This window comes from Pseudochaenichthys georgianus, chromosome 18 (assembly GCF_902827115.2).
Source record: "Pseudochaenichthys georgianus chromosome 18, fPseGeo1.2, whole genome shotgun sequence".
In the NCBI taxonomy this organism is placed as follows: Eukaryota; Metazoa; Chordata; class Actinopteri; order Perciformes; family Channichthyidae; genus Pseudochaenichthys; species Pseudochaenichthys georgianus.
This window is the reverse complement of record NC_047520.1, coordinates 10651772-10671771: the sequence shown is the minus strand read 5'-3', so window position 1 is coordinate 10671771 and position 20000 is coordinate 10651772. Positions and strand designations below refer to the sequence as shown.

The following is a 20000-nucleotide window of genomic DNA, read 5'->3' as shown; positions in this document are numbered from 1 at the left end:
GAATAAATGCAGCGGCAGGCTCATATCACACCAAACTCTATGTAGAAATCTGTTTATTTAAGAGGCTTTATTATGCTTTATTGGGTCTTCCCTTTTCTGAAGTGTGTCATAGGTTTGTATGCATGTCAATGGTCTGCAACGGCTAAAATCCCTACGTCCCCCTTGCCTGAAACGCCTCCATTGGACTCCTTTTTCTTTTCCGTAGGAAAGTGAAATCACTGTCAAACACTCACACTTCTATTGGCTAGCACTCCAACACAAGTGATTTGCTAAAAGACGGGACATTTCTAAGCTGTCCAATCACAACAGAGCCGACCAGCTAACCAATCGGAGCAGACTGGGCTCTGGTTTCAGACAGAGGGTGAAAAGAGGTGCTGCAGCACAGGCAGTATGAGAGAAATAAAGATATTTTTGAACATTAAAGCATGGAGACATGTCCCAGTTGAGACACGTCCCAGTGGAGGCACGTCCCAGTGGAGACACGTCCCAGTGGGGACACAGAATATAAGTATGAACCTGAAAATGAGCAGAATGTCATCTTTATTAGAGATTAACCAATAATTGGTCAAGTAAAACGTCTCAATATCCCCCGTTAGTAAAGTAAGTTGCCTTCGTACATATTCAGCAGACACCGAGAAGCATTATCATCCCAATCGTCTGTTAACTGGCACAATGTAGGTTCTAATTGCGTCTCCCTTAACTCCTGGGAATGATTTCTGGCTCTTAAGACGCTAAATGTACCACTAAATGTACCACTAAGCCAACGGCGTGTGTCTGTTTTAAGACTTGTGGAGGGGTAAATGAAAAAGTGCAGAATTAACCGTGGGCTCTAACATTAAAACAGTGAGCGTATGTTCTGCCTGCTACTCAGTCCTGTGCAACTGCAGACTTCCATCAGATGTTCAGAATGAAAAGAGAAATATAATAAAATGATGAATTAAAGCACAACTTGCTGCAACTGTACTGATTTGGTCAAAACTAAATTGTCAGTAATCAGAAGATATTTATATTATTAATAGTTTCAAAGATGGTTGAAGGAGTTTGATATGATATTCTATATTGTGGAATGTTTTTATCAGGTGAGAAATGTACTAAGATCAAATATAATGATGTACATTTAAAATAGAACTTAGAAAGAAATAGAATTTACTCTCAAACCTTCGGAGTAAACTTGATGGAGTGGAAGTGGTTGGAAATAATGAGTGAATTGTAACTATATTAGTGATAAAGAGAGGAAGTAGGAGCAGCAGAGTGGTGAGTATTACATGACTCGACTTGTTCCTGTATTTAGCACTTTCATGTGATGACAAAAAACAAACAAAAACGTTTTCACAATTTCTTCTTAGAAATGTTAGAAATTCCTTTTTTCCCCAATAATACTGATGACTTTATGTCATTTAATGGCACATACTGTATATCAACCCCGCTCTGCTGCCTCTGTTCCCTTGTTCTGAAAGTCTCTCTCTCTCTCTCTCTCTCTCTCTCTCTGTGTAGATGCGTTTCATGCTGCTGTTCAGCCGGCAGGGGAAGCTGCGGCTGCAGAAGTGGTACACCGCCACAGCGGAGCGCGACAAGAAGAAGATGGTCAGGGAGCTCATGCAGATAGTGCTCGCCCGCAAACCAAAAATGTGCAGCTTTCTAGAATGGAGGGACCTCAAGATTGTCTATAAAAGGTACTAATCAAGAACTGTCAAAAGGTTTCTCCTGTTTCTGCCCGGCAACTGGAAGAGTCTTGCATAAGTGCTCATGTCAGTGATTCCTTTAATGAGTTACTGTATTTAATACGGTTCTCTTTTTACTCAAATTTCACTTTCTTGTTCTCATTATTTACCGAGTGTAAATATTAGAAGTCATTTGAATTTGAGTAAAAGTAGGAATACTAAATTGTAATGACACTGTAACATGTACATGTCCTGCATTTAAAATCGAAATAAAAGTATATATAATGCAGTGTTTCCCACGGATCTGAAATATACTTGGGGGGGTGGTAGTAGCGGGGGGGGGGGGGGTGTTAACATTAACCTTTACCTTTCTGTTGGTCGCTTGTTAGCAGACCCTTCACGCGATGGCAGAGTGAACAGGTACAGGCAGGGCCCATAATGATAGCCCTATAGTTTAAATCCACTACCCACACATGAACATATGAACATATGGAAATGGGTTACTATTTAAAAAAATTAATGTATTTATAAATGTATTTAGGAACCTATCCATGTGATTTTTAGTGGGGGTCGACCTGAAATCCTCTAGGGGGGTCCAGGGGCATGCCCCCCGGTAAGATTTAAATGAGTTAAATGCATCAATCTGGTGCATTTTGAGGGAAAAATAAAGAGACTAGATCTATGGAAACACCAATATTAAACAGAACTGTATACATTTCAATAATCATAAAATCATTGCCATAACCAATAACATACCATTTCCAATATGAAAAAAACACTAAAACTTGTTTATTAATTTATTTTTGGTTCATTTATAGTTGTGAGTGTGTCTGTGCTCCTGAATCACATTTCATCCAAAGTGACTTATAATGACCGATTACAGGGACATTCTCCCTGGAGTAACTAAGGGCTAAGTGCCTTACTCAAGGGCACACTAGTGGTGTTGTTCCTGGCGGGATTTGAACTCACAGCCTTACGATCTTCAGCCCACCTCACTATCCATTAGACCAGGGGTTCCCAACCTTTTTTCCCAAGAGCCCCCCCAAATGAAAATTATATATTTCTTTCTTTTTATGCCTTTTAATACTAACTTGAATTTTTATTCAAATGAATTAATCAATTATTTTTTATGTTATTGTAATGTGGAGACAAGGCTTTAGTGACAATCATGTATTGCCTTACAGGTTGGGAACCACTGCATTAGACCAATCACTACCCTCTCAAATGGAAATATGTGTTTACGTAAATGGTGACCACACCGTTTGAGACCCACTGAGAACTTAGACTAAGTTAACTTTCTAAACATTCAGAGAGTCCTTTACCTCACCTGAGCTGAGCTTATCCCGAGCTTGAATGACACACAGAGACCAATCAAGGGCTTTGATTTATGATCTGTATGACAGTGGCCATGTCGGCAGGCCACATCATGTGGACAGCCAGTCACCCTGTGTTAGGCAGGCCACTTAACAGGCCAGAAGGAGGCGAGATCAGAGCGAGGGATCATTGTCCACAAGTTAATCGATCGCAGATGGCGTCGTGGTCACAGACGAATAAAAAAACAAACCTAAATGGGTCGCGAAATATACTTGGGCGGCCGTTAATATACCTGGGCGGCCCGCCCAAGTATAGTCTGTGTGGGAAACCCTGTAATGGCATTAAAATATACTTTACATACTTGAAGTAAAAGTACTTATTGTGCGTAATTTAAGAATTGCATTTAGGAAATTATTAGATTCCGACTATTTGTGCATTTTTGTGTTTATAACAGCTGGTAAAGATGGAGCTCATTTGAATTACTCTATTTACTGATGCTGTAAATATGAACCTATAATAATATATCAAAGTTGATTTATTAGTTTAGTTGTAATTTGTATTGAATAGTATTATAATCTGTAACTAAAGCTGTCGGGTAAATGTAGTGGTTAAAAATAACTTTATTAGTGTGATGGAATTTTCTGGAGCAATGGAGACTCGGAGAGACACGAGGAGAGCAGGAGCTTTGATGGCAAACACTGACGGTTTATTTGGAGCTTCGGCCGGAGAATTCACAAGACGTGTGCTGTGCCACGAGGTGACACAGCTGCTGCCAAAGCAATTCTGAAGAGCTCTACCCCAGACCCGTGTATTTGGCTGGGTCTGAGAGAAGAATCAACATTGAGCATAACAAGATAGAATCATGACACCTCTATCAGCTGACGCCAGCAGGCCGGAGCAGGGAGACAACACACTGAGAGACAGCACCCAAGGTCGCAGGCTAACTGGGTCAAAGGTGTGGGCCTAGGAGCATATTTCCCCAACCATTAGCTTTATCACATGTAGCATCAAAAGAACATGGTCACATAAAGTAGAAATCCTTAAGTGCAGTACTTAAGGATTCCCTCCTCCTGAGACAAAAGCAAAGAGTTGACTTTGAATGTTTGGCCAACTTCATTAATGTTCATTGTTCAAAAAAAGCATACCATTGTTAATTTAACATAACCTGTATTAGCTTGGCTTTTAGGCCGAGCATATCATGATAATACAAATGAATAAACAATTAAATGCACAAACAATTTCTATTAAATATCCAATGATTTTATTCATTATAAGCAAGAGAACCAAATATATAGAATATCTAAAGTGATATTGTATACTAACTCATATTACAAGTTTCATTAAGATAGATTACATAAAAACGTATTTAGTTGGTAATAAACAGTTTATCAGTATTTGAACCAGCGAGCAGAAATCCAGATTGTTTAAATGGTTAGACTTATCAGCTCGGACACGCACAGACGACAATAATGATGCATTCGGTATCTGTTGCATTCCGTTGTTCCTTGTAATCAAGTACAGCAAATCACTGTACATGTATTTGTACTGCACAAAATGTATTAAAGTAAAATGTTGCACTACAGGAGGAGGAGGAGGAGGAGGAGGAGGAGGAGGAGGAGGAGGAGGAGGAGGAGGAGGAGGATGTATTGATTTGCATTTCATTACTAGGGCTCCAGCTCATTCTTTCCCTCATCATCCCAGGGGCGTGTGAATGCACCAACAGCCTTGAAGGAGCCCCATTGTACTTATCATTATTAATCGAGCAACGTTTTAACGTCCAGCATATCTTTTAGTTTCTTTACTTTGATATCAGGGATGAGTTCCATTGCATCAGTAAAAAGTATTGATGTGTCTTAAAGGAAGCAGCAAGTTTGACTGCGTGGTCTTTTTACTTCGGCTCCCCTCCCACAGACCAACACTAGTGTGTTTCTATGTGGGCTGAGCAGCATTAGATTTGAGGTGGGTGGAAAGGGTGAGACCCAGCATTCCTCTCTCACAGCTCTTTCTGCACACACACACACACACACACACACACACACACACACACACACACACACACACACACACACACACACACACACACACACACACACACACACACACACACACACACACACACACACACACACACACACACACACACACACACACACACACACACACTGCGACATCAGTGTGTGTCGGGGCTCATTACTGTGCGAGCAGAATGCAGAGGTGGACTACCAAAGGAAGAAGCCTGCGTGGGCGGGAGACGAGAGGAGCACACAGGGATTTCCTGCAGTGGAGTTGAAATGAGGGAACACTGCACTCACAACACGAGCTCTGTTGTATCAGAAACCCCCTGTTAACCCTTTGTGTGCAGGCCTGGTGTTTCGCATACATGGAATGTGTCCATCTGGCCTCCTCTGCTGAGTGTGTAGTAAATGCAAACATCAGTTAGGATGAAGCTTTATTAATCGGTTGGAAAATTCAGTTTGTGGCACATCTCCACCTCCCATTTGTTTTGGGTCCAATCGGGACTTGAACCGGCGGCAGCCCTTCAGTTCCCACGTCCCTGCAGATGGAGCTGTGCGTGAGCAGATCGGCCGTTTTCCTAGCTTCAACAAACACTCATTCAACGGATAGGCAAATATCTTAATGTACTTCTTCACAAAATGGCTGAAACGCCATCGTTTCTTGTCCTCAAACGTGACGATAAGCTCTTACTTTTGAGGGAATGAAATGTTATTAGCTGTTGGTTGGATAAAACAATCATGAATACTGATTTCTTGCTCCGAGCTGCTGCGGTTTGTTTGTTGTGTGAGAGCAAAACAGACGCACGATTTAACGACCGTGGATGTGTGACGTCTGGGAGAACTCACATGGTTTCCATAAGGGCTGCACAGCTACTTAAATATGTGTGAGAATACCCCTTTGGATGAAGTGCTGCAGAGATGTCCCAGCTTGCACCAAATATCACACCCTCGTCATTTATTTATATTTTTCGATGATAATGAAGATTTGAAAATGGATTACTCGTATGATTGGAACTCTGAATCTTCCAGCCTGACTGTTTATATGCATCTTTGTGTGTGTGTTCCTGCAGGTACGCTAGCCTGTATTTCTGTTGTGCAATTGAAGAGCAGGACAATGAGCTGATCACACTGGAAGTCATCCACCGCTTCGTGGAGCTTCTGGATAAGTACTTTGGCAGCGTGAGTCACGTGTTGTCCTCCTGCTCCGTGCGGTCGATGTGACTGTGCGAAGGCTGCAGAAGTTGTACCTCCTAACACAATGAGAATGTGTATTTCCCTGCTGTACATAGCATTGATGGCCTGTGTGTGTTTGTGCAGGTGTGTGAGCTCGACATCATCTTTAACTTTGAGAAGGCATACTTCATTCTAGATGAGTTCCTGATGGGAGGAGAGATCCAGGATACGTCTAAGAAGAGCGTCCTCAAAGCTATCGAACAGGCCGACCTACTGCAGGAGGTAACTACCGATCCTCTACCACGGAGGGTTGGGCTTTCAGTGCCGGTTCTGTTCAAGGCCATCACTCAAAGCGAACAACTCTATGACTTTTGGTTGGAATGTTGGTATTTCATTACATTCTGTTGATATTAGCGTTGGCTGTCTTTATTTCAGGCTAGGACTCCACCATGTCATGCTGAAGGAAGTGACATTATTTATCATATTTAGGGGAAAATGTAAACACAATTATGAATCTGAACAGACCTTACGCTTTCACTGCACGGCTGCTTTTAGGCTCTAATAAATCAAATGACCAACGTTCAACAGCCTGCCATATGTAGTCAATCGCCAGCTTTACATTCATCATGCTTATTTACTTTCCACTTTTCCAAGTGTTTCGAAGTTGGATATTCCCAAAGTGTTTGACAAAGTTGTGACTGTAGTGACTCTTTAGTTTTAGAAATGGCAGCCCCATGAACAGTTAATGTGCATATATACATATTTTAAATAGTTCTTGAGTACACAATTCTAACTGTTTCCTGTTTCCTGTTTCCCTCCACAGGAGGACGAGTCCCCCAGGAGTGTGTTGGAGGAGATGGGCTTGGCGTAGTACACAGCGGAGTTGTGAGAGACTACAGATACTAAGGCTGAGGGCTGGATGAGAAGTGGGGAGGGAGGGGGTCAATGTTGGATGGAACAGGCTTGGACTGACGGTGTTTGGGTCTCTGGTTCTGGTTCACTGGAAGAGACTCGGTTAAGAACGGAAGACATTTTCACTTACAGGCCTTTCAGCTGTGTGTGTGTGTGTGTGTGTGTGTGTGTGTGTGTGTGTGTGTGTGTGTGTGTGTGTGTGTGTGTGTGTGTGTGTGTGTGTGTGTGTGTGTGTGTGTGTGTGTGTGTGTGTGTGTGTGTGTGTGTGTGTGTGTGTGTGTGTGTGAGATCTGAGCGTGGGCTTGAGGACATGGGATTTGAACTTGTGTGTGGCAGCAGGGGGGTTTATGTGGTCAGATTTGAAAGGGCTGAGATTGAGTCCACTTTATCAGAGAGTTAGAATAAGAATCTGCAATCGATACTGTCGTTAAATCGCAGCGAGGCAGCGCCAATGAACACAACAGTCGGTACTGAATGTGGTACCGGGCAGGATTTGGGTAAACACAATAAGTGAGCGTCACTTAAATGATCATTCTGATGGTATTTTTATATATTTTGTATTTTCAAATACTCATGAAAAGACAAAACAAACAAATGTGTTGGTCCATCTCGTAATACTTTCAGGCGTATATGCTGTCTGGGACACTCAACTTAAAATCCAATGGTTCCTACTTAAGATATCACATTTTAAGAAAAGCTTACAGATGTATAGTTTCATAAATAAATAAAATGCTGGCTACTATAGTTTTTAACAGACACTCAAACAGGAGATTTACTTAATTTATTTAGTGCAACCAAGTCAAAACTAATATTTTTTACAGAAAAATATCATAAACTCTTAACAGTTATACCAGGAGTGAATAGTGCATCGATTGGGGACTATTTTCAGCTACGGATTTATCCACCTTTTCAGCGCTAATTAGCCCACTTTGTTTTTAATAGTTTGAAGACAACGATGCACATCTATGGTGCAAAGGAATTCATATATATCTCGCTTTTAGATGCATACAAAACACTAAGATATATTTATTGGTGATTTAGGTTTGCACACGACATTGGACTATAAAATAAATATGAAATTCCGCTTGACCTTTTTTAAGTAAAATTCTGTGTTTATACAATAACTAGCGTTTGTCGTTATTCCTATTGGTATGTGCGTTATCAAATATAACACGGAAATAACACACCAGGATGTCTGTTCCTCCACCGATCTATTTTAGGACACGGGAGAGCCATCCTCACATTTCCAGTCATGCAACAACAGTGATTCTCTTTAAGACTGTCTGTAGTTCAAAGGTCACTCGAGAGCCTTCAAGTCACGTCATCATAACCAGGAGGACCGATTGGTTAGAAAACAGAAATGTACTTTGTTTTCTGACTCCACTCTGTAAATATGATCAGTTATTTAAACTACACTTAAAGAAGTTCCTTCGAACTTTCTCAAAAAGGCAGGTTTGCATAGTTAAGAATTCTTACCTGACACAACAGGCCCGGGGTGACACACTGCATTGTGGGTTGTTAATAATGAACCAAAGACATTTGAGATGTTCATCGCCGCCTCGAAGAACTTGTTTATCAGCCATGCATAGGTACTGAGTGGACTGATGCACCAGACAAGTCTGTCTTATGCAATTCAACAAAGTGCAGCGGAGAATCACGTCCCACTTAGTTTTACTAAAGAAAGCAAAAGTAACCACTGAGATGGAAGGAAACATTCAGCATTGAGTTGGAATCGTTGTTCTGCTGGTACTAGTTCCAAGGCATGAGTATCAATCGAATCTTAGAGAAGTATATCATACTTCATGCTTGAATGTGTGGTTGATGCCGTGGATCACTTGGTAATGTTACTTAAGATGAGTCACCGCTGCTTCTGAGTGACTTCTCATTTGACTTCAACAATCGAGTGCCTAAAACCTTTTTGGAATTCTTTATTTAGTGGTGTAACAGTTCACCGTAGCTTTATTTTTTGGTCCATAGTTAAAGAAAAAAACGGGATCCTTTATCGAGTGGAAAGATGTTTTTTCATATCAAGTTGCCTTGACAGGATTTGTGCAGATTGGCTCGGTTTCAGACAAATGATTTAGTGTCGTTGCAGCAATATGTTACGGTATGTGTATGCGCTCTGACGCTAGACCATTACTAATAAAATAAACTATTGATCTGAGATGAAAGGAATGTAAACTGAGAGATTTACGTTTGACTATTAAGGAAAATAATCTGTTACTTCGATTTGAAGGCACAATATTCTGGTGATCTGAAACTGAATCGGAGCTCGACTCCCCCAATAGCACAGAAAGAGTGTATACTTGAACTGTTACACTACGCAAGGCTTAAACAGTGTAGTGGTGTGATCTTATGTTATGCAGGACATGTTTACTTCATAACAACAAGGGATGTTAGCCGTATAAACTTCTATCAGATTCAATCAGATTCTTTGTACAAAAGAGTTGATTCACGAATGATTGAAAGATAACCATTTCCACTCAGACTTCAGCTTTTTGAAATCACTATATCTGGAATAAGTCTGAGTGACCATGCAGTAGGGCTCCCTTTCAGTAGACCAGTTTAAACATTATTTATACGATGTAAGCTTTCAGAAGAAATAGAGCCGATCGGCTATCTTTAGACAAATGTGATTAATCATTAGATATTTTTGGAAAATAATTCATAAGCTGTATCAAAATATTAAATCCAGATTTCAGTGGTTGCCGCTTGCTAACGTTTAGTTTGATTTTTCAATACTATGTAATCTTAGAGGAAATCTTCCTTTTATTGCCCCAAAATATATGCATGTTTTTCATTATACAGGGATTCATTTATATAACGTCCTCTCAGGAGTTCTGGACAAACCACCTGTAATTGGAGAATTCATTTTCTTAGTTTAGTGCTCTTTTGTGAACTGGTTTAACCTGATGATCTGTTTATTGGTACAGAAAGAATAAGTAAATAGTGTACTGCAACACAATGTCCTCGCATGACGTTTGTGCCAGCGTTTCTCCAACTAAGACAGGGTGGAGGTCAGGCTGCAGCCCTGTTGTCTGTACACAGCAAGGACTAATCCTTTGTTTTCCTCCGCTGAACTCTGAATGTTGGTCCGTTTTTTAAGAGTAAGGGCTCACCGTGTGATCTGATTGTTTTCTGTTGGCATGTAGTGGAACAAATGCATCAAAAGGGCACATGGGGAGGAGGTAAACATGCTGAACTTCTGCAAGACAGAGAGATTGTCTCAAATGTATGTACAGCATGGGTAGCAGAATATTTGACTTGTATTCAATTATCTGACTCATTTTAAAGGGGACATATAATTAACAAAAATCACGTTTATTATGTATTTGGGTTTCTATTAGACCATGTTTACATGCTTTAATGTGAAAAAGACACATGCTTTTTCTCATACTCTTTGTCTGAATATACTTGTATTCACCATCTGTCTTAAAACACGCCGTTTCAGCGCCTGTCTCTTTAAGACCACATCCCTAAAAAGTCTGCTTTAATTGGTTTAGGAGAAAAACAAGATGACTTGTGGATTCCCATGTTTCCTCACCACCGTTTCTCATCAAATGCCACCTTTAACACTTGCCTTGTAATTTAAATAAAATAATGGAATTATGGCCCTAAAGTTTTTAGTGTTAGCACTATTTGTTGTCCGATCATGTCTTAAAGCCTGTTGCTAGCTCTACTGAATGTCCACACTGTACGGCTGCTGTCACGCCTCTGGTTTCTCTCGAGTATCTTTGTAGTCATGATGCAATAACAGCTCGTAATGGTGATGCACGAATAATGCTCAACCGCGCCTCCTCAACTCCAAACTTGGCTCATTGCTGCATGGCGTGGCAGGGCTTTGTTAGTCTGTGTGATTTTGCCTTTGAGAAAGTTCCGTAAAGCCTTTTTCTGAAGCTTCATTATCCATCCTCACATTCTTTCGTACGTTTGAGCATATTTCTCTTCCTAAGATGTCATCTTTGACCTCTGCTTTCCCTCCATTTTGAAAAGTGTGTTTCATAATGTTTTTCCATCTCCATTGTGTGAAATTCTACTTAATTACCCAGTTTGATCTTTGTCTTTATCATATGCTCAATCGATTTGGTGATTTCATTGTTCATTAATATGAAAGACAATAAGGTTTTGTGGGGAGGAGGAGAAGAGGACGGTGTGTGGCTTAAAGAACTGTTGTAGGATAGCAGAAAGGCTCACATCTGTGACGCAGGCAAAGGCTAAAGGGACTCGGTGTGTGAATGTCATTTTATAAAGAAATAAACCATTTTAAGCGAATACAATGTTGTCCTGGTGTTATGTAGCCATGCTCACGTGTCTGTTGATTTAGAAGTATAGGAAAGAGTTCTTGCAGGATATTTAACGTGTTCCAAAACTACAGATCTTTCCAAATGATTCCCACGAATGTCTGCTGCATACTACTTAAAGGTGGGGTAGGTAAGTTTCAGAAACCGGCTCGAGACACACTTTTTGTTATATTCCATGGAATGCTCTTAACATCCCGATAGCAATGAATATCTGAAGTGCTTTGACAAAAAATCCATAAGAAAATTTCATCTGTAGAAGCCGTAATACTGTAAAAAGTACAACCAATCCGTTTACGGCTAAACGGATTGGATGGCCTACCTGCCTGTCAGCCTTCCATCGGGGCACAAATGTATCTCGTGCCCTCATTGGTCATGTGCGCGTTCGTGTGTGTTGGAGGAGGGGCTCTGTAAGGAAGTGGCAGATTTTCTCCGGTTGTGTATTTTCAAATTCTAGCGATCTCGAGCCGGTTTCTCAAACTTACCTACCCCACCTTTAAGCTCAATGAGCAGATCACAGCATTAGGGTTTCCGTTTTTAGACTTATTTCCAGGAATAATAAAATGATCATGTATTTATTCAAAATGTCTCGAATAAGCTGTGTTCATGCTTCACTAATGAACGGCTGTGTGTTAAGACTCATGTGTGTCAGGTGAAGGAGGACGCTCAGGTGAATGGATGTGTCAACAAAGCATACGAGTTTAACACTACACGTTAAACCAACATTTGTTTTAATGTTGGCTTCTTTTAATCCTGATCCTTCCCTAACCAAGGAGCCTAGGGAGTACACGTGTTGACACACTTTTCTAGTATTTCCATGTCATGCTACCTAATACTTTACTCCACTACATTTCAGTGGCAAACATTCCGTTCTGCATCACACTATCTGACGCTCTAGTTTCTAGTTCTTATAGAGATTTAGTTTTTTTAAAGCTTAGTTATTTTATGAAGTATAATACCTATTTACAGATTAAACTCATGTATATTTAAAAACTGTGAAATTATATTTAGACATTTGTGATAATCTAATAACATTAGTTTTAATAGCCTACTTTTTCACTGAGGCAAACATAATACTTACACTTACAGGGAGACACGCAGGTTAACATGACTTTTTTTTTTAAGGATAAAACAATTACACTCCAAGTAGTTTACTTATAAGAATTGTTGTTTGAAAAGTTTTTAGAAATGTGTAATTGTTTGATTATGTTAATTAGGCTTAAATTATTAAATATGTGGCACATTTCAATAACAGGAACCCTAACGTTCGGCAAAGCCAGGTTTACTTTTTTTTCTTTTTACATTCTAGTTTTTTTTACAAGTTTAGTTGTCTCCATGTATTACCCCTTAAAGGAGAACATACTGTCCAAAACAGCCTTTTAAAAAAATCAATTTCTCCATGTTTTTAGGAATAAAAGATAAATTAATAAGATTATGAACGAAATATGAACAAGCCCTTCGGTGAAAGGAATCAGATAAGAAACATGTAACTCATTAAAAATACAATATTTGCCTCCGAGATGAAGTGAAGAAGCTACAGCCATACTGTACTCAGTACTTGAGTACATGTACTTTCCAAAAACACTTTGTAACTATTGTTTCCCACAGTCTCGATGTAGTTGAGTTCAAGTAACTTTCCATATATTTTCTGGGAATGTAGCAAAAGTAATACTTTTGGTTTCCACCATCTTCTTGGTTCCCTGACACTGAGGCGGTGTAATGAGTGGGTTCCAACACTCACACCAACATGCAGCAGTGTCTCCTGCACTGAGGTGACTCACTGTGATTGGTCCCTGACTCAGAGTGCTGACCAGCAGGGGGGGCTGCAGCTGCTCTCCATGTTTACCATATGTTGTTATGGGCTGCACATGCATTCATTATCGGTGCTTCTTTATACCACCGATACACATGAAGCAAGAAGAGGAACAACATGGAGAGATCCTGATTAAAGGGTGAAGGGAAATGATGGCAGAAAGAAATAGGAAAAGGTATATCTGTCTGTACATCTTGGAAAACAATTTCACTACAAAGTGGTCCTACATGTTAAAGGTAGAGGTTTCCATCCTATCACTTGATCTTCGTATAAAATGAAGAAGTCAATTACATGGAAATATTTAAGGTCATATTTTTTGTGTCTTCAGAACTTTTAGTTGATGATGGCTTCAGTGTCAAGAAGGAAACTCAATGTTGTAATTACTTTTATATATTTTACAACTTCATTTGATGAATGAATGCTAGTCATATGAGTAAACAGTGTTATATATGTGGTTCATTAGCAAAGTGTAACACAGGTGCTCCATATAGACGTGCAATACATCTCTTTGCAAGACAATACATTATTCCTTTGTACTTTATAACAAATGTTTCCCATCTTTGCTTATTCTTTTTGTGACCAACTTTGTATTTCTTTCTATTTGCCCGGGACACAAGTATCCAACATGATGTCAACGATGATACAAATCACAAAGGATTTCACAGAAAACATAATGCTTGTTAGCAATCATCTGATTCATCCGTTACACACAATTTAGCATAACAATTCATAATCCATACGTTCTTTCTTTCCTTTGAACTGAAAATGTCATCTTCTTGAACTAAGTTGACATGGAGTCCGCTCAGCAGCTCTTTGAATAGCCTCGAGTGTTTCTCCTTTGGCATTTTTAACAGAAGCCAATCAGAGCTCTGAGAGCAGTAGGTCATGGAAGGAAGATATCCATTGTTTGATAAATATAGCATTCATCAAACAATTCATTGTGTTATGAGAATCATTTTGGCTAAGGAAACCAGCGAACCCTTTTGTGATGGTTTAATACGTTGAAAGAGGAATCATCCTTCAGCAATAGAATGTTTGGGAGACATGGTGAACTCAAATCACCAGTATGTCAATCACTTGTTTGCAGAACTCTCTACCTGCAGTACCTTCATAAAACATGTGTACATATATACCAATAGTAACACAAAACACACATGGGGCTGATCATCCTCAGCTGCCAGCCCTTCCTGGTCCACATGTAAGATCTGTGTATAATTGTGTCTTTGCTTATTGTTGAGAAAAACAACTCCACATGCTGTGTCCTCAGAAAGGCTGGTAAATTGCGGATTCATTCAGCAGCTTCTGTTCATTCGGCAGCGCGAGCACTGCAGCTAATTGGTTCCATCAGAGAGGGGAGGAGAGGAGGAGGAGGGGGGAGACAGCAGTGCAATCTTATGAATGAAACCCAGTCGAGTGACGTCAATGGGGATCGCTTGACGCATGAAACACGTGGGCCGGGAGGACCGAGCTATAAGAGCCGAGCAGCCGCTGTCCGTGGTGCTGAAACCAGACGAACCGAGCAGCGGAACCCCGGGAGAAGAGGTGACCGAGCCTCCGCGACAAGAGTGAACACATTTAGCCACGTTTGCGCAAAAAAACAACCACTTAAGGTGCAGAACAGCCAGTTCAGTGCATGCCAGCGGGACCTCCAGGAGCGTGACGTGCCCAGCAGGGAAGCTGGAATTCCTCTGACTGCCAGTGAGTACAAACTTATTTTTGCAAAACTTTACTTTTTACAGGGAAATATGTTGCTTTGGATGTGTTATTATTTATAATAAGATTATCTTTGAAAATGTTAAACAACTCCGAAACGTCTGCTTTTTTTTTTTTTTTTTAGCTCTGCACTGTTTTTGTTTTATTTGTTGAAAATTATAAAAATTGTTATTAAATTAATTGGTTATAATGATCAAAATGATGATGAGTCACCTTTAGAAATATTTGTCAAAATACAGTTATATTATAAATTATATGTAAAAAATAGATAATTGATACATACAATTTTTTTTATTTTAAAGTTAATAGTTTATAGACTTTTATTTTACTTCGCATCAGATGAATTACACCCAGGGCATAATTGTGGTCTGCAGAGGTGGCTGTCATCTTCATCATGTTTTCCTCCTCCCCATCACCATCACCATCACCATCACCATCATCATCATCATCATCATCATCATCATCATCATCATCATCATCATCATCATCATCATCATCATCATCATCATCATCACAATTATCGGCATCTCCAGCCATTAAACGCTACTCGCCTTAAATAAATAACCCAGTAGAAAAAGGAACGGTTCCTGTGCTTTAAGGTCGTGAAAGTGAAATGAATACATTAAAATGATACATTCCTATGTCGTGTCTATAATGTCTGCACCTCTGACGTCCGTGCTGTTGGGGGTCTGGAGGTTACTGTTGGTGTGTGGGCTGTGGGGGGGGGGGCACTGCTGCTGGCAGAAGTCTGGAGGTGGCTTATGTGGGCATATCTTTCTTGATGATTGCCTCAGAAGCGGATTATAAATATGCGCTGTGTGACCTGCTCGGCCTGATCTCTGTACATTCTGAAGAACACAGGGCAGATGCAGAGATGATCTGTTTCATGAGGATGAGATAAGAGCATCTGCTGCGTGTTTGCACATCACGCATCACAGCCACCTCCACTGCAGAACATGCACCACCCAATCATCTCATTGGCCCTTCAAATGTTTGTTGTTTCACTGAAAAAAACATCGAAATTAAACTTGTGTTTGACATTTTCATGTTAAATCCTTTTTAAAATGCAGCCCATATTTGTGCAGCATCCCTGAAGTAACTGCAGCAAACAGTGGCTCGGTGCCATGCGTTCATAACCACAGGTTATTATGGCCATGTAAGCGAGCTGGAGCCAAACAGGGATATGTTAGACCTGTTTGTGCACTTAGCCTCAAGTCGAGGTGTTGCCAATTGAAAAGAAGGAACGGTAACATACGTCACCCCCCCCCCCCCTCCTCCCCCCTTCATTTAAAACACATGATATGCTGATATGGTATAGTGTAGTAAGTATACAGTTACTAATATACGCAGTATTTCAAGTATCTACATTTGGTCCACATTGCTAAACTAGAAAAGGATCTTATATGTATAAAAACAGAATAATATATTAAAAAAAGATCCAATCAACTACTTTAAGTACATTTTTTTGCTAATACTAAGTCACATTTTGAAATGTGCCCTCTAACATTGTAGTAGAGTATTTTAAGACCATAATATTTGTACTTTTACTTAAGTAAAGGATATGAGTACTTATATATGATCCATTTTTTATTCAAGTTGGAATAAAAAAATTGAATAAAAAATTGAAAAAAATCTGGGAAATTAAGAATAATTGATATTGCAGGTTTTCATATATCGCATTAAGGGCAGACATCAGGAAACAACACCTTTCATACACTCTTCATTTCATACCCTCTTCCTTTCTGCTCATCGTTGTGATCTGTGCTCCAGGGTAAACAGTCAGACATTGAAACTGATGACAGAAATGTTGTTTCTCCTCCAGGCAGTTCTGACCCCGCCTTGCTGCTCACAGTGGACCCTGTTCTGACTGACCATGACTGGGTACCACACAGCCTCAAGTGCCCTTACCCTCCTTGTCCTCCTGACAGGGGCTTCCCTCCCCCGGCTGTCCACCCCCAGCCCGATCAACATCCCCGGAGACGTCGTTAACCCACATGGAGACCCTCCTCCTGGGAGAGGAGAGGAGAGGCGATCGATACAGAAAGAAGAGGCAGAGGAAGAAGAAGATGAGCTCTTTAAAGATGTGGATCCCAAAACACTAGCGGCGGTTTTACTGGAGGCACTAAATCGCTCACAAGGGGGGAAAAGAAGGGAGGGAGGGGGGCGCGATGGGATGAGAGAAGAAATACACGCTGAGACGGGTGAAGTTAATAATGAGGAGGAAGCGAGCAGAGAAGTGAGAACGATGGAGGGATCAGACAGAGATGGAAGGAAGGAGCTCGAGCTTCTGATGGCCGCTCAGGGAAGGGAGCGGGGGAAGCAAGAAGAAGAGGAGAGGAAGAGAGCTCAGGAGGAAGAGGAAAGGATGACGGAAAAGGTGACGAGTCGCACCACGAGTCAGACAGTCCCGGTCCAAACTGAGAAGCCCGCAAGTCAAGATGCAACAGGGGACAACAGTCAGGGTTCTCTCCCACAGAACCCTGACCCAGAGAGCAGCAAGGAGGAGGAGGAGGAGGAGGAGGAGGAGGAGCAGATCAGCCCAGAGGAGCTGGAGAACCTGGAGACCATGATGAGGGAATTCCCACGTTTGAACGCGGCCACCAAGAGGGAAGGAGAATCGGAGCAGACCCGGAGAGAGAGCCGAGGTTACAGCAGCTACAACGACGTCATACCGATCCACAAAGGCAGCGACCTCGCCATGTCCAAGAAGAAGCTGAGATGGCAGGAAGAGACGCAGAAAGGCACGAACTTCCCAACATTCAAGGGAGGCAACTTCGTGGACGACTTTGAGGACAATAACGCTGGCAGTAATGCTGCACAGTCTAACCCTCCGCCTGACCAGGAGGCGATGGAAGGAGATGAACCGGAGGAGGAGGACGAGGAGGAGGAGGAGGAGGAGGTTCTGAGTCCTGAGGAGGAGGAAGTCCAGGCGAAGGCGGAGCAGGAGGAGATGAGAAGGCAGGCGGCCGAGGCTCAGAAAGCCAAGATGGAGGAGGAGAAGTTGGCGGACATCGCCTCGGACATGCTGCTGCGCTACATGGTCAAACAGAACAACGGGAACAAGAAGTACCGCTCGTCTCTGTCCAACGCCGCCGAGGACAAGAGGTCCGACGAGGAGCAGGAAGTGACGGAGGAAGACGATATCGATCCCCAGACTATTGACAAGCTGATCGAGATCTCCAACAGACTCCACCTGCCCGCTGACGACGTGGTGGACATCATCAGCGACGTGGAGAAGAAGAAGAAGAAAGACGTGTCGCCGGATATGCCTTCTCGATGGCAACGACCCCCAACTCCACTGTCTTCGTCGTACTCATCGAACAACGCCTTTTCAGCGCCACATATTCCAACCGATCAATTCCCGGTTACTAAGCAACCCTCTCCATCTGTCAATCTCCTAAAGAACTGGTTACAGGAAAAAACGCAGAGCAAATCGCAAGATTTCTGGAGCAAACCTGCAAAGCCTCTGTTAGCCAATCCCAACCGCTGGCCCAAACCTCAGAAGTCGTACAAACAGGATGTTTGGCTCCAATCGCCCAAGCCGGTTTGGACTGGCTACCCTTCGTACCCCTACAGATACCCATCCTACTACCAGAGGAAGCAGTACCCAGAGTACAACCCCATCTATTACCCTCCTCCCCCCAGACCCAACCCCCGTTACTACCTCACCAAACCTGCCCTCAACGACTACCTGAGTAACTCCGTGGACGACACCTACTCGTTCCCTCCCAGACGCCGGTACCACAGCTGGGTCCAGCCTCGGCTGAGGAGCCCCCCCGCAGGTCCCCAGCAGAGGCCCTATTACAGCAGCTATCGCTTTCAGAACTACCCCAAACCGCGTTCCCCTCCCAGAATGCCCGTGATCCCTCCCCAACAGAAGTTCTATTACTCACCGGCGGCACCTGCAGTGGCGAGAAATGACGATTTTTACATGGCTGCAAAGAAGCCAAACAGCAGTAACCGTGACGATCTGGAGAAATACATAGAGCAGATTCTCATGAAGAGACCAATGTTAGACTGAAAGGGTTGGGAAAAGAGCGGGAATAGGTTCAAAGAGGAGAGAGGGAAAGTATCTCTAGGATTTTGATTTGCTGGTTTTGTTTTACATATGTCTCTTTCTCCTTTTTGAAATGGTTGCTATTTGGAAAGGACATTCAGGAGGACTTTCTCCAGAGGTAGTCTGGGTAACATGTACCTTTTGTAGGAAAATGAAAAGAAAGAAACACATCTACCCTCCTCCTCGGGGAAGAGGGGAAGCGGGATGAACGTTCCGTTGGGAAGCATGACTCAGCAAAGATTTGTATCATGCTAAAACTCTTCATCCAAACTCCCGGCATGACAACATTCTCCATATGGACATTTTACAATGCCAACAAAGGAGGACGCTTAAATATGTTGTTACCTGTACCTTTAAAACACATGTTTTTCACAGTCAAAGAGTCGGGAACATCAGTGGTGGATGCTGGGAAATATTCTATGGCAATCAAATAGAGATTTTTGTGTATTTTCTCAGGCAGGAAACTTTTAAAAATGATTTATCAAGACACAATATTTCCCCTACACTAAATGTCCAAAACTATGCGGACCCCAAACATTCCAGTCACGTGTTATTCAGACACATTCAGAGCATTATGAAGTTCCAACGACAATAGTGTGTGTCTCTGAGTACATGATAAAAGAAGTGCGTGATCGGAGACCTTGTGGCCCCACACGCGGCGGCCCAGCCATCGGCTGCTCATGTCCTCCAACAAAACAGTCCCTATGTCCTAATCTCCCATCATCGGAGCGAAGGAGCCCCGACTGATGCACCTCTCTTAGAGATGGCATTACATCATCATAACTCTGAAATGGCCTCTCGCCGGAGCCATTCACTATCTCATTGTTTTTAAAATGAATACATTTAATGCAAATGTGTCATTTTGTGTTATTTGTATAAAACTGCAGCACAGCATTTCTGCAGAAACGCACCTTCTCTGTAAGTGTACTCACACAGCTCTTTATAATGGAATATACCGCACCCAAAGAATATTCCATACAAAGGGCTGCAGAAGCCACCATCACTATAATGGATGACTCATACTTTTGCATAACTTAAATTACC

At 41.8% G+C, this 20000-nt stretch overlaps 2 protein-coding genes across 2 annotated transcripts in view; both read left to right on the top strand.

The window, feature by feature from the left end:
* ap1s1 (adaptor related protein complex 1 subunit sigma 1) overlaps window positions 1-11567 on the top strand; it is a 12954-nt gene extending 1387 nt beyond the window's left edge. The window contains exons 2-5 of the mRNA XM_034105719.2: window positions 1495-1673; window positions 6061-6169; window positions 6308-6445; window positions 6987-11567. Coding sequence (XP_033961610.1) covers window positions 1495-1673; window positions 6061-6169; window positions 6308-6445; window positions 6987-7034 — 474 coding nt within the window. The 3' untranslated portion in view covers window positions 7035-11567. The remainder of the gene's footprint in view (window positions 1-1494; window positions 1674-6060; window positions 6170-6307; window positions 6446-6986) is intronic.
* A 3088-nt stretch (window positions 11568-14655) lies between these two features.
* vgf (VGF nerve growth factor inducible) overlaps window positions 14656-20000 on the top strand; it is a 6675-nt gene continuing 1330 nt past the window's right edge. The window contains exons 1-2 of the mRNA XM_034105652.1: window positions 14656-14884; window positions 16722-20000. The exon at window positions 16722-20000 is cut by the window's right edge and continues 1330 nt beyond it. Coding sequence (XP_033961543.1) covers window positions 16773-18920 — 2148 coding nt within the window. The 5' untranslated portion in view covers window positions 14656-14884; window positions 16722-16772 and the 3' untranslated portion in view covers window positions 18921-20000. The remainder of the gene's footprint in view (window positions 14885-16721) is intronic.